This window comes from Augochlora pura, chromosome 10 (genome assembly GCF_028453695.1).
Source record: "Augochlora pura isolate Apur16 chromosome 10, APUR_v2.2.1, whole genome shotgun sequence".
Lineage (NCBI taxonomy): Eukaryota > Metazoa > Arthropoda > Insecta > Hymenoptera > Halictidae > Augochlora > Augochlora pura.
In genome coordinates this window covers 33,847,739-33,870,787 of record NC_135781.1, presented here as the reverse complement: position 1 = coordinate 33,870,787, position 23,049 = coordinate 33,847,739, and the positions used below count along the sequence as shown (strand labels likewise).

General features: G+C 45.9%; 1 protein-coding gene across 1 annotated transcript in view; it reads right to left on the bottom strand.

The window, feature by feature from the left end:
* LOC144475823 (uncharacterized) overlaps window positions 1-15,548 on the bottom strand; it is a 34,565-nt gene extending 19,017 nt beyond the window's left edge. Inside the window, exon 1 of the mRNA XM_078192126.1 lies at window positions 15,235-15,548. Coding sequence (XP_078048252.1) covers window positions 15,235-15,244 — 10 coding nt within the window. The 5' untranslated portion in view covers window positions 15,245-15,548. The remainder of the gene's footprint in view (window positions 1-15,234) is intronic.
* Window positions 15,549-23,049: the final 7,501 nt, after the last annotated feature.

Genomic DNA, 23,049 nt, shown 5'->3' with positions numbered 1-23,049 from the left:
TAGTCCACTTTGGATTTCTTAATTAATTGTGAAAATTAGCTCATCGAAAACGATACGATAAAGACATTTATCTGTATTTAGAAAACTGCGAAGTTACCTTCACCTTGCTAAATTTATTAACAAAAGTTTAATAGAATTTGTCTCTTGTACTTCCATCGAGAAAGATCAATTTTAAAATATTAAAAAGGAAAGCATCATTACTAGCTACAGTGTCTTATGTAAAGACAAAATTATGTATATTAACTGCAATGCATTTGCAATGATAATAGTTGCAACGCAAACAATATCCTCGAATTCTCCTAATGTCTTTATAATTATTCAACCCATACATTTTCGTCCCAAATGCATAAAATCGAATCATAAATCACTGTCGAGGATATATCCCACGTGAACGCGTACGATCCGCGGTTAAGTGAATCATCGGGAAACTTTCACGAGAACTAGAAGTCAAACACACAATTACTTCCGTTCGCCGAGGAACGCCATTAACAGCCGATAACGCGGGCAGATTAATTTCTAAATTCGCGAACGGAAGCCGAACGTGAATTACTATCAAAGCCAAGGGGAGAGAGATCGAGTATCCGGCGCTTGTAAAAATCGCAATCTGCGTTACTTAAACGAACGGCATCGTAATTTTCGTCTCGGGTTATCGGGGCGCGGGTTAACATTCTTTTTTTTTCTCCGCGTAACGGCCGAATCGGACGAGATGGAAACCGGGGTGTGCATCGCGAACGGGGTTTTGAAAACCATCAACAGTTTTATGCGGATAAGTATGAAGGAACGCGATAGGAGTGATGCGCGGACAGCGCATCGGACCGCCCGACAAGAAGCGGGAGCTCTCTGTGTGCCCCGGTGCTCGACGCATTCGTAAATCCTTGCAATTAGTGGCTCGTTAACGGATAACGAAACCGCAGTTAATCCTAAATTGTAACAAGTGGAACGCGTAACCCTCTCCGCGAGCGGCCGACGTGAAACGATACGCGGGACCGCGGGATCCGCGAAGAGATTCCTGGGATGGCGGCTCTCCTCTCCTCTCTCTCACTCTCTCTCTGCTAATAGTTCTTGCGCATCCGAAAGTATAAACGCGACGGATCCGTAATATTTATTAAATCTTCCTTCGATTACGACAGCTCTCTCTCTCTCTCTCTCTCTATCTATCTCTTTCTTTGTTGTCTGTATTAACTTTTACGCTTTCAAGTAGAATATAACCGCGCTTTTAAAGACCTCTCCTTACATTTTCGGGCCGGCCTTTTATATTGCCTGATAAATTATATCGCCGTCCGACCGCTTATCTCTCGCCTCTTTCTCACGTGGACACAAACAACTGCATTTTACGATTCTGTTATTGCGCCTACGGGGCTGCGGCGCAATCGAATTTGTCTCTTGCACGGAGCGCGGTTTACCTGCGACCCGAGGATAAAAACGATCGATTGGCCTCTAGCCCGAGCATTTTTTTAACGGTTACGGCGTCGTTAGTCTGAAATTATTAACGATATATAGATTGCTACCGAGTTCAACTAATATTTATGTACACGTCGCTTTATAACAATGACAAAATTATATTTAATAATTCGCGCAATTTATGGTATAATATGTCCGTATAAAAATGTTTATTATTAAAAAAAAATTCAAGTTATTTAAAATTGTTTTAAAAAAGTTATACCATTTGAAAAGTGCTCTCTATTTCATATCGAATCTATTTTATATATATTTACGTATTTTTTAGCGCATGGCTGTACATACGGTGGTCGAAGCACGAGATTTCACTGCGGATCCGGACAAAAGGTGAACCGTTTCACATCGTTCCCGATTATTGGTAAGTTTACGATCGGATCGCGACTACCGCCGAAAAGGTGTCGATACGGTGAACAACATTTGGTTTGCGTAACGCGAAAGAAAGGGCGGCAGCGAGGCGACCGAAATATTCGCGTTATCAATTTCCTCGTAAATCTTGGGACAATGATCGGCGAGGCCGCCCTTGTTCGAGCTCTCGGCCGTATCTCGCGGCGGAGACAGAAGGCGATCGGGGGCCGATGGCCTGTAATCGGTAGTCAGACGGGCAAACCTGTCAGAAAACCAGACGAGAATGCATGAAACTGAATTTATCTCGGTCTCGGGCTCGCCCGAGGTCTGTTTTACCACGGCTCTCTCTCTCTCTCTCGCTCTCTCTCTCTCTCGCTCTCTCTCTTCCTCTCTCCCGCCGGCGGGGGCCGAGAAACTGGCGTCGTTCCGCCGACAGTAAGTGAGCACGATTAACAAATTGTCAGAAAAAGTAACCCCGCGTGCTCTCCCGGGAGAAAAATCGACGGCGCCCGATGACGTACCGGTGCGACATGTGTACGTTACACGCTCTGTGTACCTTGTCAACTGGATGCACATCGAACTACCGCCTACCACGCTCGACCTGTCACGTCTTGAGTAATTTTATTGGAAACATTGAAAAAACTCGCCGAGGAGAGAGAAACAAGGCGAACACGCCCGGTGGAACAGGGGGGCCGCCGCCGCTCGCCGAGATCCCTCTGAGAGAGCGAGCGAGCGCGCGCGCGCGTCTCGACGACGACGACGACGACACACGAGCCCGTCGTCGAAAAAGGGACTCGTGGTATTTTTTTCCGTTTCGTAAACAGACGGCGGGGACAATCGCGGTTTCGGTAATGCAGCCGATATTTGAGTACCTTTCGCTTATCGGGTCGCGCAGGATTATCCTCGACGATCTTTTTTTATCTCGCCTATACGACCGCGTCCCATATATTTCGAAGATCGTAATCGATGCGGCAACAAACAATACACGACGCTTCGGCGAAAATGATATTGACCCACGCCGCCGATGAATATTTACCGAGTTTTCGTTTCACTCGAGAAACTTCTCACGAGTGCGACACGTAATCTGTTCGAGGCGTTTAACTTCTCACGTTTCGTCACTAAATCAGTCTGAATTAGACGAGTCTTTTGAAATGTTTGTTTATAGAAATATTATAGCATTGGGACTATGTGTCAACTCTTGGACACGACGCGATACTATAGTGGCTTTTGTGAGTGTCTCGTGCTTTATTCAATTGTTTTATTAATTATTAACTTGTTGCACTCGGCGGCATCATGGATGTTACCTACCAGCGCTTATAAACAATTTCCACAATTTAGGTATTCGGTATTATTCGCCTAAATTATTACTATTTGACTAAGAAATTAATGGAAAGTGTAAAAGTGTGGTAAACGTCTAGACTCCGAAGAGTTGATTAAAAAATATTGCAATTTTGTTAAAAATCTCAAGGATATAGTAAACGTCTGGTGTCCGAATTAAAAAATACTACGATTTTTATTAAAATTTAAGTCCCGCCGCTGATCGGAACGGCCAGTTTAGCAACGAAGGGCCCCGCACAATGGCAATCAGAATGTTTCGTCGTAAGCAGTCTGGGTAGTGGCATAATATTTTCATTTCACGGTGGAATGGGCCGGTCTGTCCGACATAGTATGTCCAGTGAACCCTGATGAACCCGAAACCACAATGGAGTGCGTGTCATCCTTAAATCTGTTTTTTATTGCTGCCTCGCGACCCATAAAGGGACTCGAATTTAGCTTCGGTAATAACTCGAACCCCGTTCGAATTCGTCGTTTAGGCGACTTTCGGCTGTCGTTCGTCGTCCGCCGGCACGACTGTCCCGTCGCCGGCAGTCGAATAAACTATACGGAATAGTTTTCTAATTATTTTCTTTGGAAGGGGTGTCGCCGCTACGACACGCGGGATTAGTGTGATTTTGAATGGTTTCTCGAGTTTCTATAGCAAATTTTACATTAATTTTATTTTAGGTACTCTAAATTTGTAAGGTAGGGCGATCTATTTTATATAATTACTGTTTCGCGAGTCAAAAAAACAGAGTTTCTTAACTCCTTGCACTATAATAACGAGTCAGAATCGTAATTAACATTTCGTGACAATTTGGGAATGAAAGTAAATGAAGGCAATGAGAGAACAAAAATCCTCTCCTTCCATCTGACAACGAAAAAATACTGATCAATGCAGGTCTGAAAAAAATCACACAGTGCAAGGGGTTAATTGCCGACAAGGAGCACATATTATGTGAGAAATAAGTCCCCATTTGTAAACTGGTACCCACGCAATGGACCCTGTCCTTTCACGGCGGCCAAAAGCATCGCCTAGCGAAAGAAAAGACGATCCGTCCGGACAGTGTTTGACAGGTTTCGCCGATGGTGTCCCTCTAAGTCGGACGATCGGTTTCGAGAGGATCAGTGAACTTTTCCCCGTAGTCCGGTCGCGAATCGGTGAAACCGTGTCCGGTACGCGTGCGCGGCCAGGAAGAACGCGACAAAACTCTCCTCGTCGACATCTACATCGTCGTCGTGTCATCTCTCCCGTGATCTCTCGTCCTCGTCACTTCCAGTAACGTACGAGACCACCACCACCACCACCTCCGGGGACGTACGAGTGTTTGATAAACCGGTTAAGGCCCATCCCCGGATCTGTTTGCCTTTGGCTTTTGTAACTTTACTAGTGTTGTGACTCGAGCCCCGGAGCTAACACGAAAAAAGGGTCCGCGATGGGTACCCCGAGAGCAAACAGTCTGATGTGTGTCCCGGATCAACACGGCGCACGCCTCTCTATCGGCGCGCCGGAGAGCCGTGCGAGAGAGTCCAGAACACACGCGGATATATGTGGAAGGCGAGAGCGACCGCAGACTTTTCCACGCGCGCCGCGCGCCGTATCGGATCGGAAATCGGGGGAGAACCGCGTCTCTCCCTTATCGCCCGGCTTTTTCTTTACGATTCGTGGGACACTTGACTTCCAAGTGCACTGGATACACATAATCGTTGAAGTCGCGATCTACGTTGCAGGTTATTCGTCAGATTTTTGTCGAAGACGATGATACCGTCGAGTGTTTGAACGCAGCGATCGGTCATGCAATCAACAAAGCTAACATTTTCTACTGCGAATCTTCGCTGTCTAGTTTCGACTTCCTCTTTGATTAAATGATAATGTTTTATCTTCTTTTTACATGTTTATTTGACCGAGTGTTATTTTATCGCGCGACCGATACGCGATCAAAATAAAAACAATGTACAAAATCTGGGGAATGATTTGGATAAATCGGAAAATAAAAAACAGTACGGTATTCATGGTTTACCAAATTCAGCATTTATCATCGCGGCGGCGTTCGAATGATACAACAATTGTTTAAATCTTCGACTTGTCTAGCAAATAAAGACTAAACTATGTTCATGGATGAAGCACGAAACAAGTTCATGCAAATACAGAATTCTGTAATATTGTTTAACGAGAACAGAAATTACCGAGAAAAATTAGAAACGAATTAAGAATCTCATTAAGCTGCCCCGTGTTTCTTGTACTTCGCTCGCCGTGGAGCGCAGTAAACGGGGCAAGATGCATAAAATCTTTGCCCTAATAACAAGCCAATCACGTTGAACGAGGGTTCTCGATATTTGTGTAACGGTTGAAGCAATCAGCGTCGAATTATGAGATCAACATCTCGGAGAGATTTTTCAACGGAGCTAGGGGGGGGCAAGACAATTGCACGTAATCACGGCATTACAATTATTTTCTAATTAAGAACAGGCTGTGGGCGCGGTTCGCGGCGAAAGAATAATCCTGAAACGCAAGAGAGATATCCCCGGCGGAGAGAGACCGGCCGGTATCGCTTTACGAAAATTTCGCTTTGGTCTCGTTTGAGTCGCGCTCGCTCGAGAGAGCAGAAACAGTTTCTCGAGAGCAGCAACAGTTTCTCGAAGGCTCGTTTCTCCCGGTAGTTAATTTGTTTTCCGTGGCGATTTGTATCTCGTATTGAATTCCAACCCCGTGATAATTATACGATTGGTTCTCTATCCATGGCACGATGATAATTTATGGTCAGGCGACTATAAAATTTATTCGAATCCGAGATAGCCGTGTGCCCCCGTCGCCGAACCACGGATTTAACATAAACGTCTCGCGGTGCCCCAATATTCGGGGCGACCGGCGGCGACGGCGGCGCGGCCGGAAAAAGGCCTGATAACTTTCTTCTCCCTCCTCGTCGTTCCAGAAGCCAAATAAACACGCGGGGAAGCATAAGCTCTCCATCGACGCTTAGTCACACACGCAGCTCTCCTCTACTAATTTTCCCTATAAAGGTCTCCCGATGATTGATGAGGCATTAGAGATACACGGCCGCGCGACGAAACACCGGTGACACGCGGGAACCGCACAACAAAGCGACACATCTCTCGGCCCGCTATCTGACGTTTGGAAACGTTATGCGCGCTTCAAGACCAGACGCGTATCGTTATCAACCGACCGGGGGAACGACGCTTAAGTCAATTTATATCCCGAACTCGAGGCCGCGCGTCCGACGCCGATTCCCCTGTCAATCGATAGTTTTAGTTGCACACCGGGTGGTGACGATTTCTTCGATCGAGAATCGCGCTTGGCGCGGACGCGTCGCATATTTTCGGGTCCCGCTCGCGAGAAGATTAAATATCCGGCTCGGAGCCGGGGGTATAGACTACTGATAAATAGCGTCGTTAAGCTTTCGCGCGCGAGCGCGTGTGTCGAAACAATAACGCAAACAGAACGCGATCCGGAGACAAATTTTATCGAAAATTTTCGAGGGCAAACACAATGAGAGTGCCTCTCCCACGACGACGTGTTTGCCGTGGCATTAACCGAATGTTACTCAAGTTTCGTGCGCGATGCAGGCACCGCTGATAGCGGCTAGTGACGAAATAATTAGTTTGGCGAGAGTCCGACGGGATTCTCAATGTCCGCGACACGGCGTCGACTAAGAAATTTTTAGGCCAGCCTTGAATTTCGCATGCGTTTTAGCAAATTTATAATCGACATAGGAGAGTGCAATAACGTTGATCGCGACGTATGAAACGCGTTATGTAAAGAGAAATAGGAGCAATTAGTTTGAGCGCCTTAGCTAGAAAGCACGGATTCGACGGAACCTGGACGAGAACCGGCAGGCCAACCGATAAAAGCCGACGAACGCGTCGCGACCAGTCCGTCAGCCGCGTCGAGCAGAAAAATGCAAACAAACGGCGGGAGAAAATAGTATAATTGTCCGCGCGGCCGATGCGACCGAGAAGGAGCCCGTCTGGTTCAACAGCGAAAGGAATCCTCACGTGTCACTGCATCATTATGTACATTACGGCAAAACTTGCTGTTAGCTTCGCCTTGCCGTTAGTTTCTTTCCTGCAATTGATTCCACGAAATCCTCGCGATGGGAATAAATGGCAATTACCTTGGCGCGGTGTGCAACAAACACGAATGCGACTTTTGCGGCACGGAAAAAGAAAGAAACCCTCGCGCGAGATTGTTTGTAAATACCGTTCGCGAGGGCATGGATGGGAATGAAATCGGCCCGCGATGTCGATCGAGGAAAAACGAAACGGCAAAAGTGGTAATGGTGGTAGTGGTGTGGTTGTAGTATGGTGGTAGTAGTAGTTGTGTAGTAGCCGTGGTATTAGTAGTTGCGTTGTAGTAGAAGAATAAGAATAATAAGAGTAAGAGCCGAGGTGGAAAGAGACGTGGCGCGACGTTATCTTCTAGATACGGAAACGGGTAAAAACTATAGTGAAAGTGGGTAGGATTAAACAATGTACACACACCGCCTTAGTGTGGCGAGGGCGAAAGCTCCGGCCACCAGCAGCTCGAAGATCATCTCTTCCTCGTACTCCAGCAGGAGAGTCCTCGGCGTCTGCCGTCGATTCCGCTCGCTCTCGCATCCACTCGCGCACTTTCAGTTCGAAAAAATGATTCGAGAGTTTCCGTGGCGTCGCGCGACGGAGGTGTCCCCCACGGTCTGAATCGGCGCCGATCGTTCTCGTCGAGCAGCACGAAACGACGAGACGAGACGAGACGAGACGAGACGGGACAGGGCCCGGTGGAAAATTCTGTCTCAGATCGATGTCAGCGTGACGTAACAGCGCACCAGGAATCTCCACATCGTGCGAGCGAGTCCTGCGAGTCCCCGTGCGGCCGGTCCCGTGGTGAAACGATTTTTCAGCCCCTCGTGGTCCACTGGCGACGACGACACCACTGCTCGAATGACGCGCGTCCGCGAATTAGCCGAGGTGGAGCCGCGTTAGTTGACATTCGAAATAGCAAGGTGGGTTCCCCTGTTACGGTCCCTACGGGGCCTGTGCGCTGCGACTTCCGAGCGGGAGAACCGATGCGGTTGACCATTCGGCTTGCCGATCTCGTGGTGACTGAGTGGGTCCTCTCGGTCGCGGCTCCCAGTTACTCACTCGGGCTCACGGACTTACTACTCACCTCGTCCTCTCTCGCTGTTGCATGCTCTCGCTCACCGGCACTCTCGGTCCCACCTCCTTCCCTCCTGCCTGCACCTCCTACGACACCACACCTCCTCCTTCCACGGTCTCCGGCTTCTCGGGGCTCTCCGGCTCTCCGAGACTCGATTCTACTCCTCCGGCTACCTCTCCGGTCTTCCCCGCCCTCCCACCGGAGCGCGCACCACCACACCACCCTCGCCGAACCTTGCCACTCTGTGCCGTCCGCTGCGTGGGAGATAGATACGCGTCCTGTGGCCCCCCTCTCCCTTGTGCCCGACGATTATTTCGTTACGGCCACCGGCTAACCTCCCCCCCGGCCGGACCCCCACCACGGGAGAGCTTTCTCCAAATTCCACGCCGCTTTTCCGCAATTTTTACATTTTCGGAAACGAGTCGCGCACTTTTCCTACGATACCCTTTTTACATGTTGCAAGATTATTGCGAATTTATGTATCCAAATTACAGTAGAAATACCTTTGCGAAATTATACTCCTCCCACTTTCTAACTTTTTATTGAAAATTTGTTATGTATTATACGCGATCCCTGTGCAGAGTGTACTATGATTTAACTTGCAATTCTGCGGATTTTATACACAATATTTTTACAGCACTGTCACTTTTTCGTTATATGAAGGATGGTTCGATATTTCAGTATTGTATAAAAATATGTCTGCCACCAATTTAATTTAACCTCTTATATTAATTATAATAATAAAGTATTTCTTAACTGAATTACTATTTTTTCTTAGATAAATTTTTATTAGATTTAAATTGCTTTAACTGTGTATGGATTTTAGTGGTCGATTGACGGCGCTCAATGTGTTAAAATTGCAAGATTAATATCTTCCTGCAATTTCGTACTTTATCGCGTGTTCTCCAAGATATTAAAACGTTAAATGTAAAACTTTGTAGCTCCAGTGCAGTGTTAATATCGTTACCAGGTATAGTTTTCATCCGAAGCTATTCTTCATTACGATTGCGTTACAGCGAGGACAATCGCATCTTAGAACGATGCCGAGTAGCTCGATGTAAAAAACGCAAATGCGCAACTTTCCATCCACCTGTCATTTCGTTTCATCGATGAGTAAGTCGAGTTAGAATATCAGATTAAACGGGCGATAAATGTCGCGAGAATCCGTTGACGACGACGACGACGGAAAGTCGGGGAATCGGTTTATGGCATGATTTTAATCTTCAATCAAGTTTGACTCATCATCGAATTTACCGGCAACGTTACTCAATGTCCCTCTTGAAAAGACGTCGCGGACGCGCGCCAGATATTCCGAACAAAAGAGTGTCGTCGCGCCTCGATTAATTAACTTACGCGATAAAAGAAATTAATCGGCTCGCCGTGTAATTTTTCGCACGGCTCGGACTCCCCGTTGAACGTTCGTAATAATATTGACTGATAGAGAACAGACGAAGACGAGTCGCTGCTGGTACGCGACGCTTTATCCGCGCGCGTCGACGGGGGACGGAAGGTTTGAAAACAACGATGACATCTACTCGAGGAGGGAAGATACGGTCTCGCGTACGTCACTGATAAGACGTTACGTCGACGATTAGGTGCGTCGCGCGACGCATTTACACTGGATGCGGGAGCTCCGTTGCCTGTATTGCTATGTGCTTGACAGCTGGCGATATCGTACAGCGCCATGCGAAAGACTCGATGCGCCTCGTTTTTCCCTTAAACTAGTCAAATTGCAGAATTTATGCACTCGCGGCAGAAATGGATAGGCGAGATATATAATATTAAAACAATTGAAAGAAACTTTGAATATCGAAGTATTAATTTCATGTTATCAAGGTCGGTTAAGTGAGACAAAAATTCGCAATAGATGCGTTTTTCATCTTGGATAAGACACGGCCAATCTGCTCGTCACGAGTTCTGCTATCTCCCAGCGTATCTTAAATTTCCTTCTCCGATAATTATAAGACTGGAAACCAATTTATCATTGCTTTTGCCCTCGTTTCATTTTCCACTAAAAGTAAATACAATACAATGCATATAGAACTGTTTAAAATATTGTTACTGTTTTCTGTTCATTTTAGTTAGAAGAGTCGATTTCTGGAAACTTTTTCCTCAGCGAAATCGTTGGTTACACCTTCGTTAACGAGTTATTGACGAAAAACGTGATCCAATGAGAATGCGAATACAGCAGACGGCGCTGTAGCTCTACATAGGCGGTGCCAAGAGGGCGTGGCGTCAGACGTATTCGTTCTCCGATTGGTCCATGTTTTTCTTCAATAACTCGTCAACGGAGCCGCGAGCAAATTTTTCGCCAAGGAAAAAGTTCCTTCGAATCGCTCGATGAACACCTTTCAACAGTTCTGGAGCACCTTGAATATTTTTCCATAACCTCTCTCGTATTATACGAAACGTATTTCGTCAGAATACGAGATAAGCCGCGTTGCTCCGTAAAACCGCGCACGAAGGTTCCGCGCGGTTTTCAGCGGGCCCCACGGCCGGTCCCATTAGCGCGTGCAAATTATTCGAATATTATGCGCTGCAAATTAGAAAGCACCGGTGGCGCGCGAGGCGTCTCGCCGCGGGGCCCGGGCCACGGTTCGCCCCCGGGATTTTAATTTAGCGGGTTTTTTTTTCAACGGCTCGGCCCCGGCCGGGACACGGCGAGGAAGCTCCTCTCACGGTCGGGGGGACGCTCTCCGCAAAGGGGATCGAATTACCGCGTCAATTACGGTGTCACGTCGTTAATTAACCGGTAGTCTGGCGTAGTCGCGGAACATCCTTCCGAATAGCGGAGTCATTTCGCAGCGTGAATCATCGTCTCGTTGCCGTGCGGGCCGTTTGAAAAAGAATGGTTACACGTAACAGTACGATGCCCGTGTTCAATTACAGCCTTTGCCTCGTTGATGACGGCCGTCGCGAGCCAAATCACTTTTTAATGCCTCCGCGTTTCGTTGGATCGCTCCGCGCGAAACGCTATTGTCTCGAACGGTGGACGCGCGGACGACTGGAATTAACGCATGCTCGCCGGTCTCCGCGGTCACGTGTTTCGTTGCTCGCGCCATTGGTAAAGAATATCATCGATGCCGATTTTCCAGTTATGCTTTAATTAGACTCTCGATCAATCTTCCGAGCAAACGTTTCCAAACACTGTTTAGACGAAGTATGCAAATTACGTTCACTCGCATAATTACGTAACGAAAAATGTGTTTGTATAATTAACTGTTTAAGAATATCGTGACATTGTTACTATATTAGAGGTATACTTGCACGATTATATAATTGAAAATATACTTTTCTGGTTACGTAATTAATTTGTATTTATCCTATTTATATTTATATTATAGCATAATATATTATATTATATTATAAATTATATTATACTGTAGTACATTATATTATAAATTATATTCTATTATACTACAAATTATATGATACTATAGCATAAATTGAAGTGTTGGAAAAATGTCGCACTTAATCGAGACCATTTTGCGTCTCGTCGATTTTATTTAAACGAGGCAAGAAATTGGGTTGTCGGACGCTAAACGCGTTAGGACGGAGAAGCAAGTCGCGTGTCGTTAGCGATAATATTTCGCTCGATCGAGCCGCATTGTCAGACCAGTTTCCCGATAAGAATCAACAACGGCCAGGTAATGCCGGCAGGGTTTCCCCGAGTTCTATCGTCTTCAATTGCGTAATGCACCGGGGCTTTTTCCAAACGGCAAGCGTGCACCTTGAATGGGGAAGATGGAAAATTCTCGTTACGCAAGGCCCGGCTTCGGAAACCGCCCGATTCCCCGGCGTTCTTTCCCAGTTAACAGTTCTCACTAGTCATTAAAATTAGTTTTAGTAACTTCGCGGAAACGTGTGCCTTGCCACCCGATCCGACACGGTTCGCGCCAGCTTTCGGAGAACGATTCCGCCGCGCGACGATTCGTTATCTTGCTGAATGCACGATTGCGTTCGAAACAAATGCTATTGGATAATGATGTTTATCTGCAATCTTTTGTGCGCGATAGTTGTTAAAAATTGCACAAGTCTTCGATCGTGCAACACGTTGAAATAATATTTTTCCTCCATTTTGGTGTATAAATAGATTATAGATCTTTGGTAAAAAATATATATAAATATTTGACCTGAATTTTCAGAAATAGAGATCACATAAAAATGTGTCCCTTCTTTTAATCGTTTCAGTAAAGTGCAATAAAATAAACGTTATTTTTTTCATTCTTCTAACACGTTCAAGCGTTTTTTCAAGGATTTGTTGTTGTTTTCGTTTGTCATTGAGAGACGAATTGTAAACGACGGCCGCTATCTCGATTCGAATTAATAAAAAATTCACTATACTAGCCTCGCGATTTATTTATAGTGGAGGCCTTCCGTAAAACAATCCACTTTGTAAATGATCGCCTGAGTGTGTCGAAATGATGAATAACTCCGGTATCGTGTAATCGGTCGCACTAATGCGTTCTGAGATAAAGTCGATACGCGGACAGGTAGCGGATCGGGGTTAAATAGGTGGCGTCAAGTGTGATTCATTCTAGAAAAATTATCGCTATTCTTTTCGAAGTGGTCACCAATAATGCTCTAAAGCGACACTATTTAACCAAGTTAATAGAAAATGATCATTTCCTGACATGGTTGCTACAGGCGTCACGCGTTCGCTGCGGCCACCATTTTGTGTCTCGTGTTGCTCTTTAAAACTATGTCGCATAACATGAGCCAATATAGGGCAATATTACGCTCGATCGATCGTCAAATTAATACTGATTTATTTATAATGACTTTATTAATAATGATTTTTTAATGCTCACATGTTTGTTTATTGTTTCATAAAAATATAGTTTATAAGAGATTTAGGTTCATGGGATTAATTTCTAATCGAAAACTGGCTCGTAATAAAATCGTTTCATTTTTATATATTTCATATGTAGCGCCTAGCGCCACAGTTCCGGTGTTAACAAAACGTAACACCGTCTCAAGGCTGATAGCATCGCGAACGAGTGCTGATAGCGACCGTGTTAAGATTGCGCGATTCAGTTCGAACAAAGATCGTCGAAACAGTCGGAGTCTCGCGATTACCAGACAAGCGTCTTCCCGCCGAAAAAAAGCGATCGAGGAAGCGCCGTTTCTCCTTTCATTCACTTTCGTGGATCGGGGATAATAAAACGACCGATAAAAAAAAAAAAAGAAGAATTCGACCGGCTTCCGCCGATGTGAATGGCGTTCGGAGGTCCGTCGCGAGGAGCGGTGGTGGCACACGAGCGATTTGCTACGGGCGAGTTTGCGCCTCCTTGATGCGAGGAGAAGCTTGAAATCCATTAGTTTCGTTAACGATAAGGATCAGGATCCACCACCGGCATCACCGGCCGCCGTACACGAAAAATAAAACCGGCCCAGCGCCGAGCCCGCTCCGCGCCGCTCCGGACCGCGTGGTCTCCTTCGGCGAGGAATTACTCGCACGACGACAGAACGCAACGGGAAAATTGATGCCCGGGGGGAAAGCAAAAATTCTGCTACGGGCCACGTGATTATACGCGGATTGATGGAACCGACGCGGAATATCTTCTTTAAATCGCCGGCCGGTTGAACACAATGCCTTTTCTGCTCTTTATGGAGCTGCGGTTTGCCCGAAAATTTATTTATACGTGGCTAAGTCGAGACGGTGAGTGGATCAAAAATTCAATGGCTGAATAAATATCTTTTTCACGTTTGTATTGCGCGAATGCTATTTTTAAATTATAAATCACGTAAAGATTGTAGTAAATCAAATTTATTATACGAAAAGAGTGAATTTTATACATTTATTGGGAAAATTAATATTTTAAATTTTAAGACAGTTTTAGAAATTTAACATTGTCTATTATTTTCAACTCGCTAAAATGATTAAAGAAACTCGGCTCTTCTTTGTTGCAATCGATTCGTTTTGCACAGAAATTCGCTGCCTAGTGGTGCGTGGCACAGAATTCATCAAAGAATTTATCAAAGAATTTAGCACAGAAAGGGTTAAAGAACGATGCTTTCAGACAGATAATTTCAAGCGACGGAACTCAAAGCGCTCGAAGGGAATTAACCTTTTGCTCTCGAAGCTATTTTAACCTCAAATCTCGGGCGTTTCAGTCGACCTACAAAATTTTCATCGCTTTTCATTCGTTTCGCGCATAATCGTTTGTTACAGCACGCTGGAATATACAGTAATTTACGGACTATAACTGGCATAATGTAAAAGTAGATTTGAACTGCAGCGTGCATGTGTAAATGGTTAATTGTGTGCGGCTGTTAAACAGCGCCCGAAGATTCCCGTTTAACCCTATTAACCCTAGACCTTCTTCTATCCTTCATCGCTGGCAACGTCGCGGGGTTATTATTATGCTATTTCTTATTTTTGCGAATACAAGGCAACTAAGAATTCTAAATATTAATATTTTAGTCGCAATTTATTATTATATATTATTATACATTTCCGTGCCAATTTACGCGTTCGTAGACAAATGAAAAATTGTCGAAGGTCATCTAAGTGCGTTGCACTAAGATTGAAGCTACTTTTGCTTCATGGATAGATCCATTTTCAAATTTGCCGCGAGCATGCGATCCGCGTGAAACCGGCGATCGAGGACCGATTCGATCGTCGTCGGACAGTTCTTCCTCGAAAGGAAGGAAAGTCCGAATCGCGAGGAAGCCAAATAAGACCGGCCGGTTCGAAAGCAGCGAACGCGCCGGAGGGATGAAGCGAACGAAGACAGGGCAATATGTATATATATACATATATATTTTCCCTTGCTAGGGACATCGCGCGTGCAGAGAGGTAACCGATCGATTTTTGCAGCGGCATCGGCTATTTTAAACGGAGCCACACGCACGAGCACCGGCCGCGTCCGCGTTCGCGTTCGCGTTTGCCGGTAAAACGCTTCGCTTCCTAGAAGGTTCGCATGAAACCGAGACTGATAGTGAGTCATTCTCACCTATTCGCATTCTCCGTGCTCGATGTTAATCCACCTTGTCGACGGAGCCTCGTGCTTCTCGATTTCAGGAGCCCTCTCTTTCTCTCGCCCTCTCGGCCGCTTCCCTTCTCTCCCTCGGCCGCGTTCCTCGTTCCTTCGGCGTTCTCTCCTCGTAGGACGGGGCAGCACACCAACGCGACCCACCCGCGTACACACATGTACATAGACACACACAGAGGACAGACACACACGCACGCGTTTGAAACGGCGTGAGCGCGAGCGCGAGCGCGAGAGCGCGAACTCGAAGGGGGTCACTCGAACGATTGAGAGAATCGTGATCGGCGCACGCTCTGTAAGGACACTCTCGCCGTATCGGATTAATGAATGACTAGACAGGAGTGGAACTATGAATGAACACCGCATAGCACACTAGAGTACTATATAAGCGTACACATTGTGGGCGTCCTCCGCTCTCGGCCAATAAGATTCCCTTGCAGTGACTTGCACGCGGTCTAATACGATTACATCTCGACGCCGGCCTTTTTCTCGGAAATTCAGCGACGCGGCGCGTCGCACCGCGCCTGCCGCCAGGCACCGGCGACGTCATTTCCCGTTTATCGAAATCCGCGGCGTTAACGGTTTCGAGCAAGTGATTCACGCCGATTCGAAAAATGACGACTTGCGAGGCTCTCGTGACGGCATCGCGCTCCGAAAATCCGGAAAAACACGCCGTTAGAATTAGATTCTCTCCGTGGCGTCTTCGACGACATCGAGTGATGTCACTGCTCGACGACAGTGTTTATCCGATCTTGATGCACTCGGCTCGGGACGATTGTTGCCGTCTCGCGGCGTATCCGCGATTCTGCCGCGTTGCGAAATTACGTCAACGAGATCTAACGAGTATATTAACCCTTTGGTTTATTTTTATTATTTTATATTCTTATATTTATTTCATATTTATTTTAAATTTTTATCAAGTTTACATATGCTCGAAAAATTGTCAATTGTTGCGCGAGCCACGAAAGTCAATTCCATAGCGTATAAAACGCACCAGATTATACAAAATGGAAACGCTGTGAATCTGGAAAAATATTTTGGATTTCCGGTTAAAATCACTCCGACAATAAATAGTTAATGTCGACGCGATCTGTCTGCGGCTGCGAAAGAAAATGGCCGTGGTGGCCCAGGGAACGCGATCACGTGTATAGAATGCCCTAAAACGTGTTCGTTCGTGGTGTCTTAAATCATCGAGTGATGTCATCGATCAGAGATATAATTCGTTTGATAGTGATGCTCCTTGCTGCTGTACATTTTATTATATACAAGGTTTGTTAGCGATAGCGGAATTTATGCATTTCTGCCACGAAAGAGGGAGAAGATTAAAAGAAATTAAGAACGTTGATGCATCGATTCGACCTTGTCAAAATTGTTCAATAAAAGACGGAAACCTGAGAGTGGTTTCTATGCCTTCGAAATTTGTTCAGACAGTTTCTATTCTACGTAGCGATTCGCGATCTATTAATTTAAATTGTTGAAATTGCAGACAGTCGCCAAGTGTCTAAAACCTGTTTCTGCAATGTAACGATAAGATAATTCAGGTTCTAGACAGCTGGTGTTTCGGGCGAGGATGATAGTTCGCGGCAATGGGGACAAAGACTACAATGACCGAGCGAAATACCGAAAGATAAAAGAATTAGAAGAATTTTTAAATATTCATATATTTTTTACTGAATCGTCGAAATGAAGTAATGCATTTTTGTTTAAATTCTGTTCTTTACGATCAAGTCAGAAAATTGTTATTTTGCATGAAAATCTATAGTAAGTAGAACGATATTTTCTATATAAAACAGGTGGAAATTGAGTTTTCGAGATTTCACCAAATTAATATTATATTATATATTATATATTAATAATGCCTTGCGTTGCTTACGATACTAATAATTCGCACCGAGTACGTATATCCTGACAATCACAACCAAAAGATTTCAATATGCAATAAAATTTACCTGGACCAGGAAACATGGCAACAAATCTCTTCGATTTCTGAAATCCAACGTTACGCAACCCTTTAATTGGCCACCTCTGAAAGAACTGTCACTGGAAGAAACCCTCGCGAAGACTACGGACTTCATGCTCCCGAGAAATGGCACACGTTCTTAGGCACCGTACACGACGGAGTCGAAGACTAATAAAATAATAAATGTTATCGAGGAACGGAATTTATTCGAATTCGAACACCGTGTCCTCGCCGCGATGAAAAAAAAAGAAATGATGTTGCAATAACGCGAGCAGACACGCGTATGTAATAGAATAAGAGAAACCATCATCTTTCTCCTGTTATCAACGGCTATGAGTCACTCCCATTGTTGACCGAAGCCGCGTTCAAGTCAGCAGATAATACTTATCAATTACATCATTATTCAGATATTCACGTTAAGTTTCCTGTTGATTCCCGCCGCGCATGTCGGTCGCGTTCCATTCCCGATCCGCCGCGCGGCCATCTTCCTCCGTCTAATCGTTTTCGGTCAAGTACTTCGCGCCGCAAATCATCCCCGCGTGCGGGGACGTTTAGACGTCCCGCCGTTAAGTATGAAATATATGGACGTTCCAATCGAACTTTCTCAATGAAACAATAGGCCGCCGTACACCTCGACGCTACGCCGACATGCAGAGCCGGCGTTGCGCAATGAACGACGTAAAACAAGCCGGGAAGATTGAAAACACGCGTCGCCGGCTTCCGCGAAGAAAACTTATTGCCTCGAGTTACTATTTCATTTAAATTCGCCTCGCTTCGTATTTATTGTACTAGGCAGAAATATTACTGTCTCAGAAATTGTTGTTTCCACTAGACAGTTGTGCATTATTTGTAACCCTAATCGGTTCGGAACTAGTTCAAGTTTACGCGTCGCCAAGTCCAAGCTGATATTTTTCGTACAAGGAAAAATGATTTGTTAAACACATTTACGTCGAGTATAGAGAACGGAAAATTTATTCGATAGATAAGGAATAATTATTTTCTCCGCGATATGCGAAGCCTTCGGCTTGATAAGCGAATCTACCGCGCCATTGTTAAGGGTTGGAAATGCTGTTTAATTTCTTTCTATTGTAATCGGAGTAGATAATATTTTTTATTCTGCATAAATGGGGAAAATATTGTTAAAAAATTATTCTAGAATGAATCGCATCGATCTCTCATTTTTACAATTTTGTTTATATTCAGACACCCCCGTATTTGCGTCACAATTGCGAAGACAGGTTTCGAAACAAATTAATCGCTTGTTCATTTTAAAATAATTAAATTCGGAAAAATCCAAAGGAAAGAGAAATGGATAGAATTCTCGTCGCGGCCGAATAAATTTCGAAAAGTCGTCCGTACGTTGCTTCGCGCCGGGGTGGTCCCCCGGCCGACTCGTTTGAATAAGGTTCGGCACCGACACACGTTATTATATATCCGGGCGTGCAATAATTATTACCGTAACCGCGATAAATCAGAAACGTTGCCGCCGCAGAAATATTTTTACAACTGTCATTCGAAATGGTTTCTAGCGGGGCAAGTGCTTATTTACGCTCAAAAATCAGAGCAAGGAGAGACATTAACCGGAGTGTACGGCGAGAGAAGTCGGAGTGGCCGGTGACGCAAGCGCCAGTGAACTTTGCGTGTTCGGGCAACCGAAGTATAAATCCCCCCTGGCCGTATGAAATCGTCGGGATTTCTTCTACGGAGCCGACGGCTCCTCTCTGCGCGCAGTAGGAGGAGGAGGAGGAGCAGGAGAACCGAAGTTTTCGCAAATTATTGGCAACATCGGACGACGCGTCGTTTCGGTCGTCGCGTGCCAGGGAACCCTGTGTTGAACACACGTTGGTCAAGGACTCTCTCGGGTCTCCCACTGGTAAATCCAGCCGAATCGGGGACCGGTTGGAAAGTTAATTAAATCATTTGGCTTGGCGATCGCGGCTCGTTCGTTCTCTTGTACGCGAGCGTTCGCGCGAGCCTTACAACCGATCAAACGCGTCAAATTATCTAAACAAGTTTTCTCGCGCACGTGCGAAGATTCAATTACTATGGAAATTTGTCTTGATCCTGATGAATTTGCCCGGCGAGTGCCACGGACACCGTGGAACGTCTCGTCCGGCGTGTGTCTCGTTCTTACTGGAAATACCGGACGGGTTGGAGTGACCCGTTTCAGATTTATTCGTTCAGACACGGTCGTCGAAGTTTGTAAAAATAATAGAGCGAATGTATTCGGCGCTATTTTAGTAAACGCGTTAATTTCAATTGGACGCATTTCTGCGATTTCTTTTAGCAATATGCGTGACCCTTTTTGACCCCTTTTAATCATTTTTGGGACTCGAAATAGGGAATTAATTTCTCTTCCTAATTTTCCTAAAATTCAGGAAAGAAGAATTTTTTTATTTCAATTACCTGAAGCCATATTTGAGAGTAACAAAGTGTATTTTATGCATATGTATTTGATTCTTGCGAGTCGTATCTCTCAACGTAACATAACCTCAACGATTTTTAAAATACAAACTTTGTTAGTTTAGAGATTATTCTGCAACGTGATGAAACAATTTTATGATGCCTCGCAGGCAGCACTTGACTGCAAAGGGTTAAAACACAATGCAAAACGGAACATCGGCGTGGGAGTATCGATCCGAGCGACGCGAGGATCTTGGACATCTTGGTAGATCTCTCCCTTCAGCTCAGCGTCCTTTTCCAATAGCGATGCAGCCACCGATATCCGATCTCGTGCCGCGCGATCCGTTAGGATTTGGGAATCCTTTTGACGTTTCGACTATTTTCCGCGTTCTTGTTCCCTCGAGCTTCATCGGGCTTTGTGCCGGGGGCCCGGTTGACTCCTAACCCGGCAACGCGCGGCGGTTCCGAAGACAGGAGAGGAAAATACGTGCGAACCTAGATCATGCCGAAGAAGTCGGTCGGTCGGTCGGTGCCTCAAACGAGGCGCTTATCTGATCTGCGGGCCCAGAGCCGAGGAAAGAGAGAGAGAGGGAGAGAGGGGCCATGGGGCATATAATACGAAACACTGGCGATCGCGTTGTCAAAGTCTATCCCGGCGCATCTCCGGGGCCCCCGGGTCTCCCGCAGCGAATTCGGCCATTGTTGCCTCGGGTCCCCGCCTCTTCTCGGAAGAAAAATACCGCGCGCCGATCGACCCGCTATAACTTATTAATATCTGGAAGAAAGTGACTCCCTGAGAGTTGCTCCGTAGTAGGCAAATCCCTGCTCGCGCGCGCGCGCGCGCGCGCGGGTGTCTGTCATTTCCGCGGACTCCCGTGGGAACGTAGTCCGAAGGCATCGCCTCGCTCGGACACGGAGAGGAGGAACGCGAACTAGGAGATGCGGACACGCCGCCGCCCCATGGCATTGTGGAAGTATTCTCGACAGGTGCAGGGTCCACCTTCCAGGAAACATCCTGCGCTGCTTCTCTCTGTCAGGAGCGAATTCCGCGAGAAACGGGAACGACTTTATAAAGAATGCCCCGGCGTCCGATGCGTGTATGCGCGGCCGCACCACAAGCAAAAACTCTGCGAGACTCCGCCGCCGTTGCCGATTCAACGTCCTACCAGAAAGAGTACTTTCGTTCGAGCCGGGAATCGGGAGATGCCTAATTTCGGATCCATTGATTTCGCCGGACCTTTGTGCGAAATAAATGGTACGACGCCTGCCGATTCGAGACCAGCGTTGTACTTTATTCCTTTTATTATCGGTTTTAATAGCTTAATATTGCTAAATTATTAATAATAATATTCTTCAAGTTCAGGCGATGTAAAATAATTTTTCCCTGGATTGAAAATGCAATCCACAGTTTTCTCTGCATTTGATCAACGAAGAACAGCGACCGATGAAAGGCGACATCAGCTGACGCGAGACCATCGAGCCAACGACGATGTCTCCGTCCACCGATCGAAGCTAAATAAAAACGCGATTCAACCCCTCGAATTCCCGGTACACGGATTAATGTCAAAAAACGCCGGATGCAGGATGAAGCGACGCGGATCGAACAAGTTGAAGCTTTCGTTTTGTCGTCGCGGCGCAAAAGTCGAAGGCGAGTTGCGTTCATTAGAGTCCGCGCGCGGCGACGCAAAAGCGGCAGTCCCTTTGAACGGCGTTTTCGCGTTTCCTTTCACATCGGAGGAAAGAAAAAATCGAGAAAGACAGAGAGAACGAGAGAGAGAGAGAGAGAGAGAGCCGGCCGCTTTCGGTCCAGATTCGCGCGTACGACATTAAAATCCGAGTACGTAATAGATTCCACGAACGGACATGGTAGGTGATACCTTGCTAAAATGGGTACATCCCGCCCGTTTACGTGTCGTATAGACAGCCGGGTTAAGACATCGTCCGGTAGCTAGACAGGTTGACAGGGGCTGAACCAATTACGCGGGGAATATTATCCTACCGACGATTTACACTCCCCTGCAATCACCGTGATTAGTGTATCGCCGACACTCGTGTACAGGCATCTCGTAACCACAGCTAATTTGTAAACTCTGGCGTGTATTATACTCGCACGCATACCTCTCTCTCTCTCTCCCTCTCTCGCTATACGTATGTGTGTACACGCGGCTGCCGGTAACTTACATAATTAGATAGGATCGTTCGACTGGATGCGGGAGAGCTGTCGTGGCTCTCGGGCGCAGTCAGTGCGAAGCGTAACTGTATCCCTGATATGTCGGGCGTCGTTCATAGATTTAAACCTTGGATAAGGAGGCTCAATCATCGGGTCGCTTGTCCGTTAACGACAGCCATTGATGCTCCGCCATTCGTACGCGCAACCGTCGTCGTCTTCTTCTTCTTCTTCCCTTCTTTATTAATTGTCCACAATGTGCCCGCGCACGTGCGCTCCCATAATCCTCGGTGCTCGCTGCCCCCGGTGCAACGCGTCGCCTGGTCCATGCTCGCACCGAGCAATCTCTCGCGCCGCGATTACAACGATCGGTTTATGTAATTAGCCGGCAAGGATTTCACGCGTTCGCGGTATAATTGGATAACAGCGATTTCAAACGGCAGATACGGCGATGCTTGGGAACAAGAATAGACACTTGAAGGAGAGGAGATGCGATTATTCGAGGTTTTATAGTTGTTGACAACTATGTAATGACGTCTTCTCTTTGTAAGGTGTTCATTTATGTTTGCCGGGGCGACTGGGAATTTACATCGAGAGAATTTATAATTACTTTTCTATATTTGTCTCTATATTATTTTTAATTTAATCAAATCGTCGAAGGAAGGAAGAATTTATTTTTTATCTTTTACTACTGACAATAACGATCTTTATTTTATAGAAAAATCCGTGGTACAGATTTTATGTCGTAAATTCTCGTTATATTGAAATATTTAAAAAAATTATACCGAGATTTCAATTTTTGCTATTCGCAGATTTATCGAGTCATAAGTGACGAGAATATCACGAGTTAATGTAGCGATACACGGTCCAGGTATTCTCGCGTTCTGGTTGCAGAAGCGTATAAGCATTCATGCGCGCCTAATTGCTGAAAATCGGGACAGGCTGCGAGGAGGATTGTGTCACGGTGTCGGTAATAATTTCAGGGTGCAAGCACACAGCCGTGTGTGTTCGCCTGACGATGATTTCGCGGCAGTCGGTATTATATATATACATATATATATATATATACGGCAGGTAGAGACGGATATATACCTCCCATGGAAACTACTTATTGTCACCTCTAACGAGGCCGTGACAAAAAAACTCAACAATTCGCAGGTGGGAATGCCGACCAGGTTACGAAACTATCAATTCCGTTCTATACGCTCAGCTTCTTAACGAGGGTAACAGAACCGTGAATCCGTTTCGA